The sequence below is a fragment of the Amborella trichopoda genome, chromosome 9 (genome assembly GCF_054954075.1).
Source record: "Amborella trichopoda isolate Santa Cruz 75 chromosome 9, AtrichopodaSantaCruz75HAP2 v2.0, whole genome shotgun sequence".
In the NCBI taxonomy this organism is placed as follows: domain Eukaryota; kingdom Viridiplantae; phylum Streptophyta; class Magnoliopsida; order Amborellales; family Amborellaceae; genus Amborella; species Amborella trichopoda.
The window spans coordinates 9,090,804-9,113,849 of record NC_142344.1 but is presented as its reverse complement, the minus strand read 5'-3'; the positions used below and the strand labels follow the sequence as shown (position 1 = coordinate 9,113,849).

The window sequence follows — 23,046 nt, the reverse complement described above, 5'->3', positions numbered from 1 at the left end:
CAGAACATTTGAACTTCTTTACTCATGTTATGTATACCAAGTTCACCGGCCAAAGGCCACATTATGTGAAATTATAACACTTATGCATGAATTTCCGGAGGGCATGTTAAGGACCCTCTTCCACGAGATATGGAAGCTGTCCCTTCCATAGTTTATATGTAATTATATGTAATCTAGATCTCCTTTCATAACATTAAATTTAGAGAAGGAGAAGGACTCTTTTCTTATTTTTCGAAATGACTTTGGTAGGATTCTAATTGTGGGGAATAATTAGTTTTCAGTACAACTTGATATAAATAGCACAAATAATACTAAATAAATTTATAAAATTTGTATACCTGGTTATAGAAGGTGGAGAAAGAAGTACACGACAGTAAAGAATAATTCTCAGCCATGGGAATGAATTTTTTGTTTTTAAAACAGACTTTAAGGAAATTCTAACTGTGGGAGAAAGTACAACTGATATTGATAGGATACAAATTGGTCCAACTGGGACAATAGTAATGAATTTTGTTGGGTTCGAATTAAGATGGTGTGAATCATTTTCATAAACGTTTTTGGTATAATTCGTTTTGTTCAATAATTCAAACCATAACTTTTGCTTTTTTTCTTTTTGTGATTGAACCAGTTAATACATTTTTTTGTCAATTTACATTAGGAAATAATTCAAGCAAATACCTTTTCTTTCAGTTTTCATTGGTTCGACCACTTTTAATTTTTTCCAATTTTCATTATCGTATTATTGAGTACAATAATAAAGTAACAATATAATGATAAAGTCGCTAGAAACGCCCAAAAAATACTGAGAGATGTATGAATTTCATCTAGCTTTGAGCAACATTAGCCTGAGCGAAGTTGCCATAAACCTTCTTGACCTTAGAACTATTTATCCAAACATTTATTGTCAACAGCATAAATTTATTAGCAACCGCGAAGTATTTGATGACCACCATGTTATCAAATTATTGATGAAAGGGAAATTTATCAAATTACTCATGAAAGATGGACAATTTAACATCTTACCTATATCTTTTGATAACTTGATGAAATAAAATCAAAACCATCAAAATTTTAATGGTATGTACCATGAAAGCTATCAACAATCTCTAATTATTGAGAAGCACAATCCTGCCATTAAAATTTAGTAGGGATGGCAAATGATCTTATAAGCAATTTAACACTTTACCTGTATCTTTTGATTGAATTTTGAAATAACCATAGAAAAAGCCATGGTCTTCGAATAGTTGCAAATAAGCAAAATATTAAAAAGCTCATCTCTTACAAATATTTAATAAATTTTCAAATTTCCAAATTTCAAATGGGATATCACTAAAGATTATGAATAGCATAAGTACATCCCTGCCTCTCATATACGATATGCTAATTGAGCCCTCATATTTTTTTGCTAGCCCTTATACTTCCAGAGAAATACTTGTTTAGAAAAGTTGTCCATAGATTCTCATGTAAAAACATGTCCACACTCAACAATTAAATTGCTTTCCAACCTTGAGATATAAGTAGGAGCTTGAGAGAGAGAGAGAGAGAGAGAGAGAGAGAGGCTATCCAACCTTGAGATATAAGTAGGAACTTGAGAGAGAGAGAGAACATGAGGTGAAGCATTTATAAATTAATTCATTTACAAAATAGTTCTGTTTAATCAATTACAATAGAGATAAATGGTGAGATCTATAGATGCAAACTAGCAGTGCCTTCCGATGTCGAGCTTCATTACATAAAAAGTAGTTGTTCACTGCAATACAAAATGATGAGACTCACTGTTGTAAGTAAACAGAATCACTAGTGTATGAAAACACAATCAACTCTGTGAAATAAACAGATATCACTGCCAATAATCAGTCCCCGTTCAACCATGGGAACACAAACAGTGAGAAATGGGTTGAGAAGAGGGGGATAGTCTCAGCAAAGAAACAAACTCAGCGAAGCAGTTTGATCACCAAGGCCACCATGATTCTGCAGAAGCAAGGAAAGAACCAAACTTAGCAATTTGGGTGCATAATTAGAGTCCACTTACCCAGATCTTCATGAAATCCTTAAACTAAGGGAAAACTCTACATGGACCAAGTGATCCGCATAGTACACCTTGACCAATCCCTGGAACATTATTTAGGGGAATTTGCTTGACCTCAAAACCCTCAAATGTATTTATTCATATCTAAGATTGATATAGAAAAATTCAATTGGAGTACCAAAATGTGATCCAAATTAGATCCTATTCTAACAACACCACTGGACCGATCCATTACGATAAGATCCAAAGTTTTTTAAGAGCTCAAATACAATTTGTTTTGGGAAACTGTCAATTAAAGGGTCAAATTACCTTACAAAATTATTAAATGTGGCAAATCATCCTTATTAAAATGAGGAGCATTACTTTTAAAGTTTAAATTTGACTGAGGTGCCTCTTAAAAAATATAAGTAAAAAATAACCAAATTGCCTTTATTCAGGATTGGGAAACATAAACAAGTATGAAGATTCCACTTTAGTAGCCCAAACAAATGAAAAGCAACATGGAATGAAAAAAGTGAGCTGTGTGTTGCTAATCCTGAACAACCAATGGTACTGTAATCATTTGACAATTCCATGTTGCTAACTTGGACAACTACGGGATTTTTTTCATTTGGCTTGGGCCAATTAAATGGAATAAATTACTAAAATGCCCCTGAGAATGAACTATGTGCTATTTTTTACTATACCTTTTTAAAAGGGATACTCCTAATGTTATGATTTGATTCCCTTAATGATTTTGTAAGGTAATTTGACACTTTAATTGACACTACCCTTTTTTTTCCTTTGAATCATTACAAGGTCAATAAGTACTTGAAATTTTCCTAAAAAACCCTCTAACATGTTGTTTGGAGGATTGGCCAACATGCATAACATGGACCACATGGACCACTTGGTCCATGTCAAATCTTCCCTCAACAGCTAAATATACTCACCCATAATGCATGGTTGAGCCCACCTCCCAGACAAGACTCACCGAACCTAAAATAGAAATAAAACATCATTGGGACATTAAATAAGGGAATTATCAGAAGTCCAAAAAGATTCAGCAATCATCAAACAAGAATCCAGTGCAAGTATAAAGATATCCACAGTTTCCTGTTTATGTGAAATGGGAAATATAAAAATTACATTGCTGGATTTGATGCTTTGTAGCTGGCGTAAGACTTCGGCGAAGTCAGGAGGCGGTGGGCATGTAAACAGGACATTTTCTTCGCTATGAGGGTGTTTAAACCTGTAAAAGAATAGGCAAAAGAAGTGACCAATATGTGAAAAATGAGCAACCGTGCGTAAAACTGTAGAGAAATATCTAATTACCCAAGAGAAAAAGCATGGAGGCAGGGCCTTTGCAGATTGGAGACAAGCTGAGATAGAGGGCCATGATAATGTGATGGAGTTCTGGGCCGAAGTCTTGAAAGTGCCATGCTTTTGGTTCCTCCATAAACTTCATCACCCAATAGAGGGTTCCCTATGTACTTGGCATGGACTCGGATCTAGAGAGAATAACCACTCTGGTTAAAGAGGTAAATATCATAGAGACAGACTTCATGAAGTGTTAATATATCCATATAACGAACCAAATCACCATACCGCGCAAACTTCATGATGTGTTAATATTTCCATATAAGAACCAAATCACCACACAACCTAAACCTACAGAACTTATATTTATGAACAATGCATGGTTTTTAAAACCAAAATCCTGAGGAATCTCCATTAGTGAGCCTATGTTGTATTACTAAGCAATGGGGGAACATGAAACATGATGCCATGATCTCTTCACTTCCAGAGAGCAGATATTTAAGTATAGATTACAAAGTCATCTTCTCTTTCTTTTTTTTGTTAAGGGGTATTCATTTCATTCTTCACTTTTGAATTGCATCTTTCCGAAACTTGAGTTTTAAGTGCACAAAAGTGACCTGAAATAGTGGCCACACCTATGTGTTTTCAGCATGCCTCTGTGGAATTGAGCTAAACTTAGGAGCAACCATACAACACCCATGCATCCACAATGCTGCGACAACAGGGTGAGGATTAGCAGGAACAAGACACCCGTGATTTCAAAGTTTGAATATAACAAATCCAACATTAATATAAGGAGGAACAGATGAGACATGGAAAAGAAAAGAGTCATTTCTAATTAGATTAAAGTTTTTAATGAAATCAAGGAAAGAGATTAACATGAAGAACTCATATATTACTTAACAGAGAGATAAAAACTCATCCACTAATTATGAAGAGAAGGAAGACTTTCTCTCGATTTAGTAAAAATATATTTTGGGAAAGAGATAAGCCCTATATAAATAAGGAAGCCAAAATATATCTTATTCTCAAACTTATAAAAACACAAATCTAAAGACTTGTACTAAATATTTTCATATTAAGCTCAACTACTGAATAGGTGCTATGTCATGATTACAGGCGAACATTTACAAAGAAAGAAAAAAGTGCTATGTGTCATCATCCTTAGGTGCTACAAAGCGACCCACATATGCACCACCCTCTAAAATATAGGAAGACTCTTGGAACGCCTCAACTTGCAATCCCACTCCAACTGCACTCCCTCATCATCGAGGGAGACTCCAAGAATACTGTTTCTTGGGGGCAGAATCTCCCCTCCTCCTCTTCTCCTTGGCAGTTCGCACACTTGTTTGACGAGATTGAATTCCTTAGCAGGAATATGTCCATCATGTGGATGCTTCTTGGAGGGAAGGAAAACAAGAAGCTGACGTCTTAGCCAAAGAAGCAGCAGCGATAGCAATCGATTAGCACTTGTTTTGGAGTTTTGGTTTAAAGTTTTTGGATTTTTTGTCAGATCAACCTGTTTTTCTAGGTTGTTGTGATTCACTGTAACCTATTAAAAGAGGATTTTGATTCCGTTTGTTCGCTCTATCCTTGAGCATCCTTCCTTTGTGGATCTGTAACCGGCGTTTCCCAGACGGCCAATTTAAATGGATGGTAGGGATAGCACCAGTCAAAATGTGGTAAACTTGGCCTGTGGCACAACAAAATCTTCCCACCTCTCTAAGCTCCCCCTCTCTCTCTCTTTCTCTCTCTCTCTCTCTCTCTCTCTGTATTCCCAATTCAAGGATGGTTTCTCCCTGCTAGCCCCTCTCCCTAAATCTGTTTCTAACGTCCTTTTCTTTGTTTCTTCAAGAGTGGACTTTTTCCTTAGATGCTCTAAGTGGGCAATTCTCAGTCCCAACAGCCATTGAATCATTCTAAGAGAGAAGACCGTGTTTCTCATCTTCTCTTTCTTGGTTTTTCCAACTCAGAGAGCATCTACTTCTGAGAGACACTCTCTCCCGAAAACCCATTCTATCTCTCCACGGCACATGATACCTCCTTTCTCTCCAAATTTATCCATAATTCATCTCTCTTTCTCTCTCTATTGCATATACCTCCAATCTCCTCCCAATATACCCTTAACTTTATTATTAAACCAATCTCATACCTTTCCCTCTCTACTTCCATTCATAGACCTTCTCAGTTCACACTCTGGAGCCATGGAAGCTAACAAGTTTGAATCGGTTCACAAAACTCTTCTGAACTGACTCTCCTCCCTGTCTATGCAGTCCTAGAATGGGTTATCATCACCCTCCTTCTCCTTGATGGTCTTTTTTCCAATCTTATATGCAACTTCACTGCTTTTTTATGCCTAAAGGCTTCATAACTGTGGTGTTCCAGAGTCAATCATATTTTGGAAGCCAACAAAGGCGCTATTATTGAGAGCTTGTGTGTGATAACCACAGCAAAGAGATTTCAAGATGGCTTACTACTTTAATGGAAAATTAGCTCAAGTCTGCGATATGCGTGAGGAATGCTCTCTTAGCCTGAAAATTAGCTCAAGTCTGCGATATGCGCGAGGAATGCTCTCTTAGCCTGAAAATTAGCTCAAGTCTGCGATATGCACGAGGAATGCTCTCTTAGCCCCAGAGCAAGCCTTAAGGTTGGGTGGCCTTTATTTCTCTGCTCAGAAGCTTCAACAATTTAAAATAAAAAATGGGGTTGAGGAAGTGAGGTGCTCTTTTTGTGATGTCAATGGTTGTCATGTCAATTTGGGAGATTGGATTTACTCCAAGTGGGAGAGGCAGGGGAGGGGGGGGGGGGGCGTGTTGGAGACAAAAGAAAGAGAGAGAGCGAAGGAGAATAAAGGAGGTAAGGCTAGAGAGGATGAGAGTCAGAGAGAGACAGGTGCATAGAGAGAGGCATGAAGATTTGTTGGGTTAAATAGGGCAACTGGCTGAGAGATAGATGCCAAGTTTACCTTTCTTTTTACGTTTTAACTGGTGCTATTCTCGACATTCAATTAGATTGGACAGTTGGGAAACAACAGTCACAGATCTTTTATATGTGGGTGACGTCACACAGAATAAATTTACACTTAAAATATACCTGTCATTGGTCGAGGCTCTGAAAGAAAAGATCAAGACCCTTGTCATTGGTTGAGGCTCCGAAAGATAACATCAAGACCCTTGTCACCTTTTGGGCCAAAAACAGCAAACACTTCCTGCACTGCTCCTACTCGGACTTCCACCAAGGCCGATCTGCACTACCCTATCTCAGGCCCCACCAAATTCCTCATGCCTCCCTCTGGAGACCGCCGGAGACCGGCCAAAACCAAGCTCAAATTCGACGGTTGCTCCCTGGGCAACCCTGGCCCTGCTGGCATCGGGGGCCTATTCAGAGGCAAGTACGGCAGCATCCTATTCTCTTAAAGAGCTCAATTGGCCATGCCAACTCCAACACTACTTGAAGGCTTCAGAAGTTTCAACCCCACCCAGAGCCCATTGTTGGTCATAGAGCAGGACTCCAAAAATGTTCTGTCATGGGCCTCTAAAGCCTCACCTTGCCCATGGAGACTGGACAACATTTTTGACGAAATTTTCCAAATTTGCAGGGATACTCACGTTTCACGGAGGCATACTTGGAGGGAAGGCAACGCCGCAACTGACACCCTCGCTAAGGAGGGAGCCTCACGGACGGAAGACCTTTAGGGGGACTTTTTGACCAACATTTTGAGCACAAAACCCCCAACATTTTGTACACTTTTAATGTTTTCTTATGTTGTATAGCGTTTTTTGAGACCCTTAGGGGTCGCCACCATTTTTTGGACCCACACAGGTTGCTGGCTTGTGGGTGCCTATTTATATATATATATATATATATATATATACACCAATCATTAGCTCCATCTAATTGTCTTGCTTTTAATGAGAACGAATTTTGTGGCTCTTAGTGCACATTACTAATAAAAATAATAATGGTGTTCTCTAAGAAATTTCAAACTTAAAGTCAAAAAATTAAAACCACAAAAAATTCAGGCCTCACACTAACATCAGGCCTTCAAGAGAAAATTGCCTAATTAATAATACCATTTAGATTATTATTTATGCTTTAATGGTTCCATTCAGAGAAGGGAAAATAAATCCTGATAACCATGGGATCATCACCATTCAATCAATGTTGGATAGCAAAAGAGAGACAGAACTACAATTGGATGCCCCCTTGTCTCCCCATCATCATCAGTGATGACATTTATGACCACACATTTGATCTAGTAATTGATCACAACGTACTATCCCTTTTAGGATCAAGTCCACAGCTCAACAGAAAGGCAGCTGTTCAAACCTTGTCGTCATGAGTTCAAGTGATGCCCACCCACACTAAAGAAAGTTGTACATTTTTATTAGATAATACATGGACAGAGAAAAAGATATAATGTTCAGGGAAAGTATAAGATACAAATTATGTGTGGTACAAAGAGGTCAAAATCATTATTAGCCATTGGATACAAAATCAAGTGGTTGAGGGTGTGCCTTTGGCCGGCACCCAAAGTTCTAAAAAAAAATTTCCCAAATTTTGTGACACACCACAAGCCAAAGGTGTTGCCTTACGGTATACAATCCCTAATGTTTAAAACATTTTTGTTATACAAAAAGAACCTGGTACTATAGTACCTGATGGATCCGTCCAGTTAGTAATCTCCACTCTATGAGGGCAGAACCACCACAATCATTATTAGCCATTGGATACAAAATCGAGTGATTGAGGGTGTGCCTTTGGCCTGCCTCAAAGTTCTAAGAAATTTTCCCAAATTGTGTGACACACCACAAACTGTCAAATTTCTCATCTAATGGCTAAAGGTGTTTGTGACCTTCTTGTACCAAACATAAATAGCCGCTTTATAGTACACAATGCCTAATGTTTAAAACATTTTTGTTAAACAAAAAGAACCTGGTACTATAGTACCTGATGGGTCCGTCCAGTTTGTAATCTCCACTCCACGAGGGCAGAACCACCTCCAGCAAGAACCTCCATTACATGGTATCTAAATTAATCATAACAACATTAGTACAAGGAACTTACAAACTCAACAAATGCAGCTTATAAAAAACAACTAGCCCAAGAACTAAGGAGTGATCAGGAGAGGAAAATGAATACACCTACTGGTAGCAAGGCGAGCTTTCCTGGTATTATTTTGCCCGGAAACAGCAGCCATGCGGATCCTGTTATTCATATCACGAGCTATTGGGATCTCAATGCATCCATTACTTGGAGAAGGAACACCACACGTAAGGCTGATGTACTGTCTATGAATTGTATGGAGCTTAAATTGCTCAGATAAATGGGCATGGGAATGTTCATTCTGCAGTAAAGAAGAAACTATAATGAAAATGTAAGCAGTATCAATTTAAATTGCAATATTGAGTTCTCTGACACTTAGCTGAATAACAACAAAGAATGTTGGGAAACTCTTCCTGATTGAAATAGCATGGGAAGATAAAAGCATGTATAGTACCTCCGGCGTTTTCCCATGGCCTTCAAACCCTTTAAGGAAAAAAGGGCGGTCTAATGGGTAACCACCCGGTCAGATCAGAACCGGCCAGTGGCCGGCTCTGGTTTTGGCTGGTTTTGGTTACTGGCTGGGTATTTTTTAAAAACAATTATATAAAATCCAAAAAAAAAAAGGAATTTTGTTTGTAATTCGCTTTTTAATGTTTTTCACCATTATGGCAAAGATTGGAAATTGTTTTGGCCATTAATACTTATTTTTATAGTTTCTCATTTTTCTCAAAAAAATTCAAAAATATCCCTGGGCATAAATCAATTCTTTAAAATCCTTTTTTTTTTTTTTCCTAGCTCATTTCCCGTACTAGATTTGACTAAACCTAAAATAACACCTAAAACATTAACTATTTCTAACTCATTATTATTATTCAAAAATAAATAAAATCCATTTCTTCATTAATTTTTAACTTCATTTGGATGTGCTTTGTTTAATCATTCGTTAAATATCCTTTTCATATTTTATTAGATTTTTTTTTGTATTTTTTTTAACACTTTTTTGACCACCTAAGACTTGCCCGGTTAGAATAGTTGAACCAGCAGGTTTACCGATTAGGCCGGTTGAACCGCTTCCAAGCCCATGTCCGGTTAACCGTTCCAATTTGATTTTTCCTACACTACTTCAAACCACCCACCTTCTTTCTACACAGCTCCCTTACAGCAAATCCTGGCCATCCCCTTCTCCATTGTTTCTCCTCTATTCTCTCATTGTTACTTTTACCCCATCCTAACCCCTACCACTACCAAACCCCCCTATCTGTCCAACAAGCCTCTAACGAAAATAGGCTTCCCCTCAAGCTCACCTAATCCACCACGCCCTCTACTCACTTCCAGCCCAAAACCATTTACTCCCTTTTCCTTCCAATCTAAGCCCTTCCTCATAGCTCACAGGCGTTCTCATCCCTAACCCTCGTTCAAGCATCATCAAGCTCAGCCTCTGCACTAAAGACCAGAAGATTCTTTTCCAATGGGAGGCGTATTATCTTTGCTACGTCTTACATGGATTGTCAGATTTAGTGTCATACACATGTCGGACATTATCGACCTATATACTGATACAGATTCTCCTTGATTCTTTTTCTTGTTTATGAACTTTTGATTACATCATTTAAGAGATTTGATCTTCTTCTTTTTGTTTTCATTAGGTGCATGTGAGTTTTGAAAATGTCAATGGAGCTTTGGAATAATCTATGGATTCAGTCATTTCAAAAAAAGAAAAATCAAGGATTCAGCCAAAAACTGATTATTTCTTGGTACTTATCGTGAAATTGATACTAGTAAAACGTTGTTACATTTGGTAGTCCTTTCATATTATAGTCGTGCCAACCAAATCCTCTATTTCATGAGGAATCAGATACCCCATACCTAATCTCGGACGCTGAATGATGTAGTCATGTTCATGCAATAAAGCATATCAATGAAAGTAGAACCACCGCCAGAATTTCACCAGAGAAGAAAAGGGAAAGGTACAGGCACGAGATGGACCCCAATCAAAGACGGAGGACAATTGACCACCATACACATGGAGCTCTAGCCATGCTGGGGACATGCAAGAGCTTAGACCCCCAACTTAGACGACTTCAAATTTGAATTTGAATTAAATTTTGATTTCAAATCAAATTCGTCCCAAATCTAATCCTAATTTTATGTCGTTTTGCCGACCCCTGGCCATCCACAGTCCAATACCTCCCTCCCGCATCCAACAGTTGACATCGCGCCACCTATTCCCCAACCTTCCTTCCCCCCCGCATAAATCAATGCAAATCTTCCCCTCCCCCAGAAAAAAAAACATATGCATGCCCAAAATACAGCCATGACTCCCACCCATTACCCTTGTCTTACACTTGTAACCCATTCACTAGGTAATGCCAAGACCACATCAACCTCCCACTACTTATCCTTTTGCTGCCCACTACAAATGCTTTAATCATTCAATCCTAAGTGAGAACACCTAGTGTCTCCATCCCTACCATCCTTCCCCGAGAAGAGAATTTTCGCTAGAGAAGAAAAGGGAAACTAGATGGCTCTAATTAAAGGTGGACCATTGACCACTGCACATGATAAACTCTAGCCATGCTGGCAACACAAGCAAGAAATTAGACCCATAACTCAGCTAAAATGCAAATTTGATTCCAAATTCAAATTTGTATTCAAACATTTGAATCCCAACCGTGCCACTAATTCCATATCAGTTTGCCAGACACATGATCATCCACTGCCCCCTCCTTCATGCATCCAACAACTAACACTATGTCGTCTATACCCCAACCTTCAATCCCCCCAAATGCAAGCCTGAGATACCCAGTCAGCTGGTCCCCAACGTCGCATGCGCATGCACATGTGTGCTTTTTCGTGGCCCCAAGATGTATGTGCGGATAAGGCGTTCGGTGCGGTGCGAATGACAAACCAACAAAAGTTAATTTTATTGAGGTAAAAAAAAGTACAAGGTACAAGAATTACCTCAAACGGAGTTGGTTCTAGACGTATTCCGGGCCATAGCCCTCCTAGATCCTGGCTTTGGATATCGTCGAAAGTCTTCTGACACTTGTCGGACAGTAGCGCGCAAGGGGGCCTAATGTCAGAAATATCTCCTAAGGGTGCGCCTTGTGAGCCAAACACCCTGGGGTGAGCTCTATGAGCTAAACACCCCTACTTCTCCCCAGGTGCGCCAAACACTGCCAAGGGAGGAGGGGAGTCGAGCCTACGTCGTTGTTGCCAGCTAGCTTAGAGCGTGGTTTGATTTCACTCCCTTGCACACTGAGTCGCACTCGATCTAAGGGCTTGCACATGCACGGATTGCAATGGGTTCCTATGGGTTCGTCGCTATTTGGTTTCGGTAGAGCGAGGTGTGGGCTAGGCTTAGGTTTGGTGGGGTAGGAATGGTTTTGGTTTGGAGTGGGTTAGGAAATGTGAGCTCAAGTGGTCTCCACTAAGTAGGTTTTAGTGGGCTCAAGTGGGTCCAAGTGGGTTTGGGTAGATTGGACTAGGTGGGCTTGAGTGTCGAAAGAGTTAGACTAGGTGGGCTTTGTAGGTTTGAGTGGGTCCAAGTGGGTTGTACTAGGTGGGCTCAAGTGAGTTCACTAGGTGCGTTCAGGTGGGTTGAGATTGCTCAAGTCGAGTGGGGTTAGATAGGCTAGGTCAAGCGAGCTTCGATGGGCTAGGCTAAGTGAGTTTGAATGGGTCGAGGCAAGTAGGTTATGGTACGTTGAACTGGGTGAGTTTGGTTAAGGCTAGGGTTAAGAGAAGACTTGGCTTGGGTTAGGGCTTAGAGGTTGGATAGGTTAGGGTTAGGGTTTTGCAAACCTTGGTTTAGTGTAGAGACTTAACCAAGGTGTTTAGGCTTGGGTTAAGGCAACTAGGGCGTGGTCAAAGGGTGGTTAGGATTTGGGGAACAATAAGTCACTCTTTTGCCGAAGTTTTCTCTCTCCTCTGTCAAGGTAGTAGAGTTTCTCTAATCCAAGCATGCAAAAAGAATTTTTTCTAGTGGGTGATGGGGGTAGGTTTATATAGCTCACCCAAACCTGGGTAGATGCTCAAGGTTTGGGGGAATTGGGTGAAAAAGAAAAAGGAGAAAATACAAAGAAATTCAGATAAAGGAAAAAAGACTGAGAAGGACATCAACAACGTCCCAAATGATGACAACTAGGTCCCTCAAAGAGGGCCTCCTCCCAACCACATGGTTTGGGGCCTTGTTTTTGGACTTTTCGGTGCCAGAATGGAACTATCACCTAGAAAATGAAGATGACACCACCACGAACATTTTGACATAAGTTTTGCACAAAATCCTGAAGATTCGACACAGTTGTGTCCGTTTTAAGTTTTTGGGGTTTTCATGCAACTCTCCGAGAACTTGCTCAATTGATTAGTGCAAAATGTCAGGTTTATTGGGCATTTGCTGACTGGAAAATCGAAGGGGATGCTGCCCCAATCGTATTGCACCAAAACACGTGAAAAAATCCTTTCAATCGACCAAGATATGGGTCCAGTATGCTGCCAAAAACCCATAATTCTGCTACACAAAGTTTTGCCCCCTTGCGAACCTTGGATGACCATCGTTTCGGACCCTGATCGTGACTTTTCTTATGTCAACTCGAAGGTCTTCAAGTCATGATCAAAATGTGCCAATTTTGGGTCCGAGATGATGGTTGGATGTCGAGTTATGGCCGAAGAAGCAAGGAGATGTCGCAAAGACTGTGTTTTGCATGAGCATGGAAACTTGAAAACTTCTCTCTAAGATCTCTTGCGATCCGACTGTTCATCATGGGGGACTTATGCTAAATGGAAGTGCTCAGCGAGGGGTACAACATATCTAAATTTCATCCCAATCCACCTCATGGATCGGAAGTTACAACAACATCAACTTTGCTCGATTTTAGGGCATGGTTGCAGAAATTTGTCATTTTTGGCAGCGTTCTTGGACTGCAATGTTGGTATAGTATGCCATACACCCATTTTTATAGAGTTGGACGTATGGGTGTTCAATTGAGACAAAATTCAGGGGTTAGGGGTTTCGGGACCTCCTAAATCCATCTGTGACAGTTCCAAAGCCATTTGAGACCAAATTCCAGGGGTTCTTGACGATTTTACATGCTCCCCTCCCCTACCCTACCTGACCATTTGAGTCAGACCTACATGCGTCCCCAAAAAAAAAATTGTCCAAATGAAATTTTTGCCATGGAACATCTGGGAATTGGACCCCAGCTCACATTATCATTGAAACCAGAAGTGACTTGCATGACCTTCTGGACATCAGTTCGGTCTGGGGGAGAAAACATGTAGCTGTATCTAGGTCATATGGGATCCCACTATTCAACCAACTCAATTCTCGCATCAATAGCTTCTTTGTCATCATCTCATTATCTCACACTTCGGATGACCTCGAATGGCATCCTCGTAGCCAGCTATGGCCCCAACTGACCTCAAATCCGTGATCAATTATGAGCTCAACTCAATCATGTCCTTGCTATGTTCTCCCTGCCTTGGTTCATTAGGGATGATTTCAATTGCACACCGGTCTTTCGAGAAAAACTATAGAAGCAACATCACAGCCAGTCAGCATAGCATATTTCTCCAACTTTGCCTTCAGCCATCTCGTTCACTTACCACTCAATGTTGCCCCCTTTAATTGGTCCAACAACTCTACTTTCTGTATCCTAAATTCTCTGCTTTCAGTCAATGTTTTCCAGTTATTTAAATCAATTATCTTCTTAGATTTTGTTCATTTAAACAATGCACAAATTTCAGTTCCCCATCCCAGCGACATTTTACAAAAACATAAAAAAGTGAATGATACATAGAACTTCTACAAGCACTTGTATCAAGTTTTCGTTTCGTTTTCTTTTCTTTTCTTATTTTTGTGGTAGTTGGGGGGTAATTCAGCAGGGAAGGGGCCCCCTACCCTCGGTAGGAATGGAACAGACTACTAAGATAATGTTTATTTCACATCTTCATTTTAAATAGCCAGGAAGCTAATGATGTCAAGGCTTGAATGCACACAAATAACACAAGCAATAAGTATTACTTTAACGGACTGAACAATTTTGTTGATAACTAAGACACACCTTGGCAACCACAAGTAGCCCACTCGTTCCTTTATCCAATCTGTGAACAATGCCTGGGCGAATAGAAGATCTACACTGAGTGGATATTGGGTCTGGATTAAACATGGTTAATCCATTGTCGCATTCATCATCTGATTCAGAAGTCAATTCGCCATCTGGGAGTCCAAAAGCAGGAAGTCTACAGTGATGAAGAATGCCATTTACAAGTGTACCATTAGCATTACCAGGGGCTGGATGAACAACCTATAAAACCACACATGGAGAATTGGTGAAGTGTAATAAAATTACGACAAGTAACGAATAAATCAATACCCACAATATGAATATAAGCCTAAATAAATACCTATAATATGAATGTGACTCTAATGTAGGTTATCAGAGTATCAAACAGACAAACGTGGGGACATGCATAATAGAGCAAACTTGCCATTGATAAATAACCATTCAACTAGCACAAGGTTGATACTGCACTTAGAGATGATGTGTTTCAAATAAGCGTTGGCATTGAACAAGGGCCTCCATCTTATGTTAGTCGACTTCTTATTTGAATAGGCCATTATTTTTTTAATAGGCCTCCTTAATGATGTGCTTCCACTATATGACTTTTTTTTCTTTTTTGCCATTCCGAAACTTTGATAGGAAAATATCTACAATACAAACATGAAAACAAGAAATTCCAACATAAAGCAATTTGTCAATTTTCAGCCACAAATAATAAAAATGATGCCTTGTTTAAATCAACCATTAAATTAGTAATGCTAATATTAAATAATTTGCAGTTCTGGGACCTATAAATTGTCCCAAAAATCTTATTACAGATTAAAAACATAACCCGCCACATGATTCAATGGATGAACATAAGGGGTTTGGAGAGGACCCCTCTAAATCTTTCACAACATGTAAGGTGAGAACCAAATTATCACACAGTAATGTCAAAAGAACCATGATCCTTGGATGCTTTCCTATCAAAATGTAAGATATGTTGACTAGATGGCTCTAGCATGTGACCAGAAAAAAAGATGGCTTGAGGAAATAGACTATCAAGGGAAGTGTAACCCTTGATAGAAATAAGACTTGGCATGGTAAATGGAAAAGGTGCAGTCTCCCCTCAAGTGTTTGGTATTTGTTCATTCATAAATTAATTAGGAATATTAAACCTTCATATGGTCAATCTGGAATAGTAGATGAGTAGACATTGGAATATGCAAAGAGAATCATCTTTGGATGTTTATTATGCGAGGGAGTTATTGATGCAGCTGATTTTTCATTGAGATTGTTAGGACGATTTAGAGAACTAAGCAATTTGTAGGGATTGACAAAGACTTTTTTATAAAACATTTTTGGTTCTAGTTTATCACCATACAGAGGCGATCATTCTACTTTCACATTAAAACCTCCTAAGAGAACAATGCACCTTGCTTACTTCATTGACTACCTAACCCTACACGGCTACAGAATTGAGTCTTCAACCAGAATAAAATTTCCCATTCAACCATGCATTTTCATAACATGGCCCAATTTTCCCATAACTAAATCTCATGAAAGCAACAGAGAGTGGATGGCATATTTTCCAATTCTCCTATAACTAGGCAAAACAGAAAATACAAATTTTCAATACTAAAATAAAGAATGAATTTGTTAAACCAGATAATCACCATGTGTGCAGGTTTGTTCACAACAAGAACATGATCATCTTCATATATAATGTCCAAAGGCATATCCTCTGGCTCAGCCTTTAATGGTTGTAAGTGAGAAACTGTGCAATCAACCATGTCGCCTACTTTGACAATATGGGAAACCTGGGAAAAATGAAATCACGGCATAAACAAATGAAGCATGAAGGCGTTAAGAGTTCCACCGCTATGAACAATTACAACTAACAACAGCATTGTGGGGATTCTGATTTGCAACAGTATCACACACGACACAACACTCTTACATCGATGTAGTGTGACTTGGTCGGCAACCGCTGACCGACCTCCGATCGCAAACCAAAACAAAAAAATGCCAGCTGTGAGCCCGACCCACACCCGTGCATAGACTAAGGGACCTTTGAAAGCATGCACAGTGCAAAGTCTGCCTCGAGTATCCTCACGCTCTCACAGGCATTGTCCATAAACGTACACTTTGCGTGCTCCATGTAGGCCATTTTTCCCTTTTGTTCAATGAAAACAATAGAAGAGAGCATTCTCGTATGTAAACTTGAGTTCCACTCCTCCATTAAAGCCCTCTCTTTACAATAACACACATTTTTACTTTCCAAAGACTATGATTTGAATGGATATAATTTGAAATCTCCTAGTAGTTTTTCAATGCAAAAATACACCACCCATTGATAGAATTTATGTATTATATAAGTGCAAACTCATTTGTCCTCAGAGAAAGGCGAGAGGAAGCCAGTAATAGTGAAACAAGTAGACAAAGAAGTTCACTATGAATAGGCCCAAGTGTGTGTGTTTGTAAGAGAGAAAGAGCTCCTTCAAACCCTAAAAACCATGGAAGTAGTTAAAATTTAAGCTTGCCTTAGTTATAGGGAGTCCATTCACTTTGACGAACCCCTGGCGTATGCTCGACTGTATACGAGCCCTGCTAACATCGCCAATGCGAGCAGAGAGCCATGAATCGATCCGTTCCTTCTTTGATCCAACCGCCACGCTGCTTTCAAACTGAAGCCCTCCATAGCCTTCTGCCCGACCTCCGTGGCCATGAACTTCTTCCTCTGGTTCAATTGCGCCATTGTTACCTACAGCAGAATGGTAAGAATTTGATCTAGCGTTGCGGAAGAGAAGGAGAGAAGCGGGGTTTAGGGTTTTCGATGGAGTGGAGTGGAGAGGAAAGAGAATCGAAGGAGGCTTTACAGAAAAGAGGACAATGGCCATGAGGCCCACGACTCGTAGTTCCAAAACTTCACAAATTCATTTTCCAAACCAGAACTTGCGTAAGGATGGGCATCTATGAGACAGCCGACGCATGCTGTATATATTCGGGCCCCACTTAAATTTATCTTAAAAAGGTATTTTTAATCCAAAATCTTAGAAAATCCTGATCTAGGTTAAGATAATCATGAATATGAACAAAAATAAAACTTTTCATATTATAAATATGACTTTTTTAAGGAAAATTTATACACCATCTAAAATCATTTTAGTCTCGTGGTTCCCGTATCCAAGATGGATGTTGGTGCAGGGAGCTCTTACACCCACATACTCACAAATAACTTTTCCTTTGTATAAATGCATTTTGTTTGAAAAAAGTAGACGAAGAATTTATTTAGGAATTGTATACAACAAGACCATTTATTTTTAAAACAAGAATGCCACAAGAAACCATAGCCTTTATAACTCAAATCAGACAGTTTTAAAGTATGTCACACATTTTGAAAAAAAAAATTGTTTCAACTTTGAACATGATCAATAACACATTTTCAACCTTCGGATTTCAAATTTAACAGCTAAAAATGAATGTGACCTCCTTATACATAACATAAATGCTTACAACTAATTCGGTTTTAACTTTAAACGTCCTTGAGGAACTATGAATGGTTTTTTTTTTTTAATGTTAATTTCACATGGTTTATTATAAGGTAAAACTTTATATGAGGTATCGATCTTATGTTATTAAAGTGAGGTGCACCTCAAAATCCTCTAGAAAATAGTATTCTTTAGATGGGAACGGGTTTGCACCCTTAAGAGTGAAGGTGGTTTGGGCATTCGCAAACTTAAATACATGAATGAGGTTTTGCTCTGTAAATGGTAGTGAAGGAGCTTCCAATATCCTAATCAACTTTGGGTTGAGGTTCTAACTTCAAAATACAGGATGGACATGTTTGGCATGTGGTTAGAAGGCAGCTGCCTATGTGAAGCTTCTTTTTTGTGGAAGCCCATTTATAGGTGCAAATCGATGATTGCAAGCCATTTCCATTGGAATGTGGGGAATGGTGCTTTGATTTCATTTTGACACTATAAGTGGTTAGGTGACGTCCCACTGAAGCTGTGCTACCCTGTTCTCTTTGCTAAGGTTCTCCACCCGAATGCCATGGTTGATGAGGTGTTTGATTGTACAGGCCCTAACGTTGTCCGGAATATTTCATTCATGTACAATCGTCTTAGTCGTGAGGCTTACGATCGGTGGCCATATCTTTGGGCCTATTGGAGAAGGTTTACATCTTCCCTGGCCATCGGAACGATCTTATCTGGGAACTTGAATGTGATGATCTTTTTTTGGTTTAAGTCTTACTATAGACTCTTGTTCCATGACCGATGGTCGTGGTTTTTACCCCTCACAGCTACAATTTGGAAATGGCAGATCCCCCATAAGGTGCAGGTTTTTCTTTGGCTCGCCATCCAAAATAAAACATTAACTGTTGACAACTTGATAAAGAGAGATAAAGTATTACCTAACATTTGTTTGATGTGCAAAATGGATGAGGAAACGGGGAATCACCTTTTCATTCACTGTAAGGTTGCCTCCAAAATTTGGTACTGGTTTTTCGGATTACTTGGGATCCATGCCACCATTCCCATGTCAGTCGTGGATACTGTGTGTCAACTAGCGTTTCCCCACTTACCAGCCAGTGGTTGTACGGTTTGGCAAATTGTTTGAGGGGCGGTGCTATGGGAAAATTGGAAAGAGAGGAATAGGCGTACTTTTGAAGGGGTGAACCCTCTCGGATGCTTGGTTGATTGATAACGTCAAGCTCTCTTTATGGCATTGGCTTTCGGTCACTAAGGAGGGATGGGGTATTTTTCTCTCAGATGTAATGCTTAATTTACCTAATCGTTTCTTCATGGGTAAAGTCAAGATGAAACCTCAGAGCTTTTGGACACCACCAGAGGAGGGGCATTTCTAAATGAACTTTGACGATATTTCGCTAGGCAATCCTGGTTTGGCAGGTATTGGGGGGGGTCTTGCGCAATAGTTTGGGAGAGATCATGTTTTCCTATGCTGGTCCCTTAGGCCATGCCATTGCTAATCGTGCGGAGCTTGCTTCGTTATTGCAAGGTTTAAAATTTTTTATCTTTTAAGACCTTGGTCAGAGCTGTATTCTTTAAGGTGACTCCTTAAATGTCATTAGTTGGTGCAAGAAGGAATGATGTATCTCTTGGAAGCTTCAGTCTACTTGGCTGGAAATCATGGACCTTTCTGCCGCCCTATCGGTTTCCTTTTCTCATGTGTACCACGAGGCAAATGCTTTAGCTGATTCCCTGGCTAAAGGCGGGGCTTCTCTGCCCTTTCTTTTGCTATCTTTTGCCTAATCTCATTTGATTAACTGCTTTAATAAAAATTTGGAGCCTTTGTCAAAAAAATAATAATGCATCTTGTTACAAGTTTTCTAGACCATTATTTTCAATATTTTTTAATGTTTATAGATCTACTCGATCTGTACCAATTTTGAAATTTTAAATATCACAAATATAGGTGAAAATATATTTTAAAGTCCTCAAAAGGTATATGTCACCGGAACTATATCTTTAGACAAAATTTAGAGGTGCCCCTCACTTCTATAGTATAAGGAGGGCCCCTTATGTAAACTTCACCTAATCCATAAACTATTTAATAGGTGAGGTTTGCATAAGATGCACACCTTATGCATAAACCTTGCGATTACTTGAAAATCCATGTTTAATCTTAACTATGAAATTTAAAATTTCATACTTCATGCAAAAACAAGCACATCTATAGATACTTGAGAATCTTGAAAATAGAATGTGTACTTTACTTGCTATAAGATGCATTATTTTAGGACTTGGAACTATTATTTTTCTTTATATTCATATATCTCAAGGTCGAGATAATTAATTGAAAGTTTTTCTAAATTCTCAACACGGATTTTTGAGGTGCACCTTACTTCTATAGTATAAGATTGCAACCTTACATAAATGTTTTTCCTTTAAGAACTTACGGAACATTTCAACTCAAGGTCGCATGTTATTTTATGGTTATTTTGAATTTGAATAAAAAAACATTGGTTAAATGTTAAACTATTAATCTTTCATGGATAATTTAATAATTTTACAAATTTATAAAATCCGCAAGGTGGTTAAAGCATCCTAATAGAAAATAGTGGGTTTATCTTTAACTTGTATTTCACTCAAGTACCTATTCGAAATCCCCCTTGAGGGTTGGGAGCATGAACAAGCAGAAGAATTTTAGTAATTTGACTCACATGCCGCAACCAAATGTTGAGTACCCTTGCTTGTTCAGGGTGGATCAAATTACAAAATACTCCTGCTTATTTGGAATTTTTGGATTCTCATCTTGAACATTTGAGAAGGAATTTTTGAGTATCAGAATGAATAACCAAAGCAATTTGAGTATTTTTTAAAATAATTTTGAAAAGGTATCAAAGTGAAATTAAAATTGGAAAGTGATCCATACCATATTTATTAAAATATTTTCACCCCAATGATGTTATTATTATTATTATTATTATTATTATACATTAAACTTGTCCATGTTTCTGTTAACTTTTTGATAACTTCCTCGATAACTTTTTTGTATTTATGTTGACCCTTGGATTGAAAATTAGCCAATTTCAACCATCTTGACATATAATGATTGGTTGACATAGTACTAGGAACAAAATGGATAGATTAACCGTGGATGAAATTTTGCTTATATTGCATCCATATTAGATGTTTACTATAATAGTACGCTAATTTTTTGGAGAAAATGTCAGTAATTTGGTCAAGTAATCCTAAAAAACTTATTGAGGTGGTTAAATGAACGGTTTCTACCGACAAACTCGTTACTTTCGAAAGTCCTTTAATTTAGGTACATCCTCGAGAATTTTGTTAACATTCAATTTGACATTGATATGGTTTGTAATACTAAAAAAGAGAAACACTTTGGTAATTTGATGCTCATAAGTCGCTTGAGCAAAGTAACTTGAATATATTTACTTGTTCTTGCTTCTCAACCTGAGAGATGTTTTATTAAAAAATCCTATTCGAAGTTTCAATCCTTGAAGAAGTGACAATTTTGCCTCGAGTCTTCTTACTCAAAAGATGCAAGTGCCCGTACTTATTTTTTGTGTTCTAATCTAAAATTAGATTTTTAATAAAAATATGTAATGAATTTGGAATCCAGAACAAGCGGAAAGTCCCTAAATCATTTAACTCAAATAACTTATGGATAACAAAACTATTAACTAGAAGCAACCAATTAGTCGGTGAATCAGTTGAACATAGCTCTTCCACATTCAAGTACTTGATAGCCTGAGTTACAAATCTAATCAGGCTTTCAAGGAGGTTGGACCCCCTGCAAGATTTTGCTGGTGAGCACATAGGGACCCTGGCCACAAGTTATTTGCAGCTCTACTGCATTCAAGCCCTGTATATATTGAGTTTGGACTTGGTGTGCTCATCCTTCTATTGAGACTTTTGGTACTCTAATATTTCGATGATCGGTCAATCACCTTATCATTTACGTCGGGCCAACACATAATCACTTGTTTCGACTCGAGAATCAGTCACTCCGTACCTATTCAGTCAAAAAAAAAAAAAAAAAATTTGGTCTATAAAAGAACCATCGATTTGTTACATTAAAAAAATCGCATTTTTGTTATAGTAAAAATGTTGATTCACTTATCCAAACCGATTTTCGTTCGGTTCATTGTTGTTGTATGTTTTTTTACCGATTTACTATTTTTTCCACACAATAAACCAACGATATGGACCGCCAACTTACCGATTTTAACCAACTTTTCTATTGTCCGAGCCATATCACTGATCCATTTTCAAAATCATTGCTTTCGAGCATTATAGAGCCCGGTCATCGCGTCGGACTCATATACACGATAGTTGGTTGCTTTCCGGATGCAAGTATAATAATAATGTTCGTGAATCCTCACTGAAAAACACCACGACGATCAGGATGTCGGCTTATTTATTAATCAGCACATTGATCTCTCCTTTTTTCCCAATCATTGCACACCAAAGAACATATAAGAAAAAGCTCATTTACACGAATGTGCTCCCGCATGAATATATTATATGCCCTTAAAAGTTTAAACTTTAAAGGCCAAAATAGCCTCATTGGTTGTGCTTTTACCGCAAGGAGTTCCACTTCCGTGTCAACCTCAAACGATCCAAGTAGGGCACACATCCAAAGCTCATGGAAAGATGTAATTTTTCGTATGAGAAATTTCAATTATGACCTAAAAGACTAATTCATATCAAATTATGAAATTTAAATTTAAAAGGTATTATAGATTGAGTAAATCTACAATCACATGAAAATCTCGAGAGTAGATGGTTAAGATAATGTATTACAAGATGTAGCATTTTTAGACTTTTTTTTTTTAGTACATCACGATACCTCAAGGTCGAGATCGAGATGATCTATTATAAAAGTTTTCAGCATTGAAACAACCTTCTTTGATGGATTTTTAAAACATGCTTTTTTTTGTTCTATAATATACAGAGCAACCTTATTTTAAAAAAAATTATTCCTTAATTGAGAAGTAAAATTAGTGGTGGACCGTGCTAAGGGTGCATGCTTAAGGTAATTGCATTGATACAACTAAAATGGGACGTATAATACAAGAACATTAAGGGCGTGTTTGATAACATGGAGATGTTGGAAGTAGGAGTGGAACATCCCACTTCC

At 38.4% G+C, this 23,046-nt stretch overlaps 1 protein-coding gene across 11 annotated transcripts; it reads right to left on the bottom strand.

Annotated features, from left to right (window-relative positions):
- Nucleotides 1-1,596: 1,596 nt before the first annotated feature.
- LOC18424197 (Pseudouridine synthase family protein) lies at nt 1,597-17,387 on the bottom strand. Of its 11 annotated transcripts, none has more exons than XR_016041330.1 (10): nt 16,959-17,387; nt 16,092-16,235; nt 14,437-14,679; nt 8,473-8,675; nt 8,279-8,357; nt 3,946-4,040; nt 3,344-3,519; nt 3,158-3,260; nt 2,962-3,007; nt 1,597-1,971 (listed from the first exon to the last, which is right to left on the bottom strand). XR_016041330.1 is itself a non-coding variant. In XM_011630624.3 (9 exons), exons 1-8 carry the CDS (start codon nt 17,313-17,315, stop codon nt 2,999-3,001), a joined length of 1,314 nt encoding a protein of 437 aa, XP_011628926.2. In that variant the 5' UTR covers nt 17,316-17,387; the 3' UTR covers nt 1,597-1,971; nt 2,962-2,998. The 11 variants fall into 11 exon arrangements, 2 of the variants coding, with proteins under 2 accessions (XP_011628926.2, XP_088703842.1); XR_016041331.1 differs by having other exon boundaries at nt 3,964-4,040; XR_016041333.1 differs by having other exon boundaries at nt 8,477-8,675.
- Nucleotides 17,388-23,046: the final 5,659 nt, after the last annotated feature.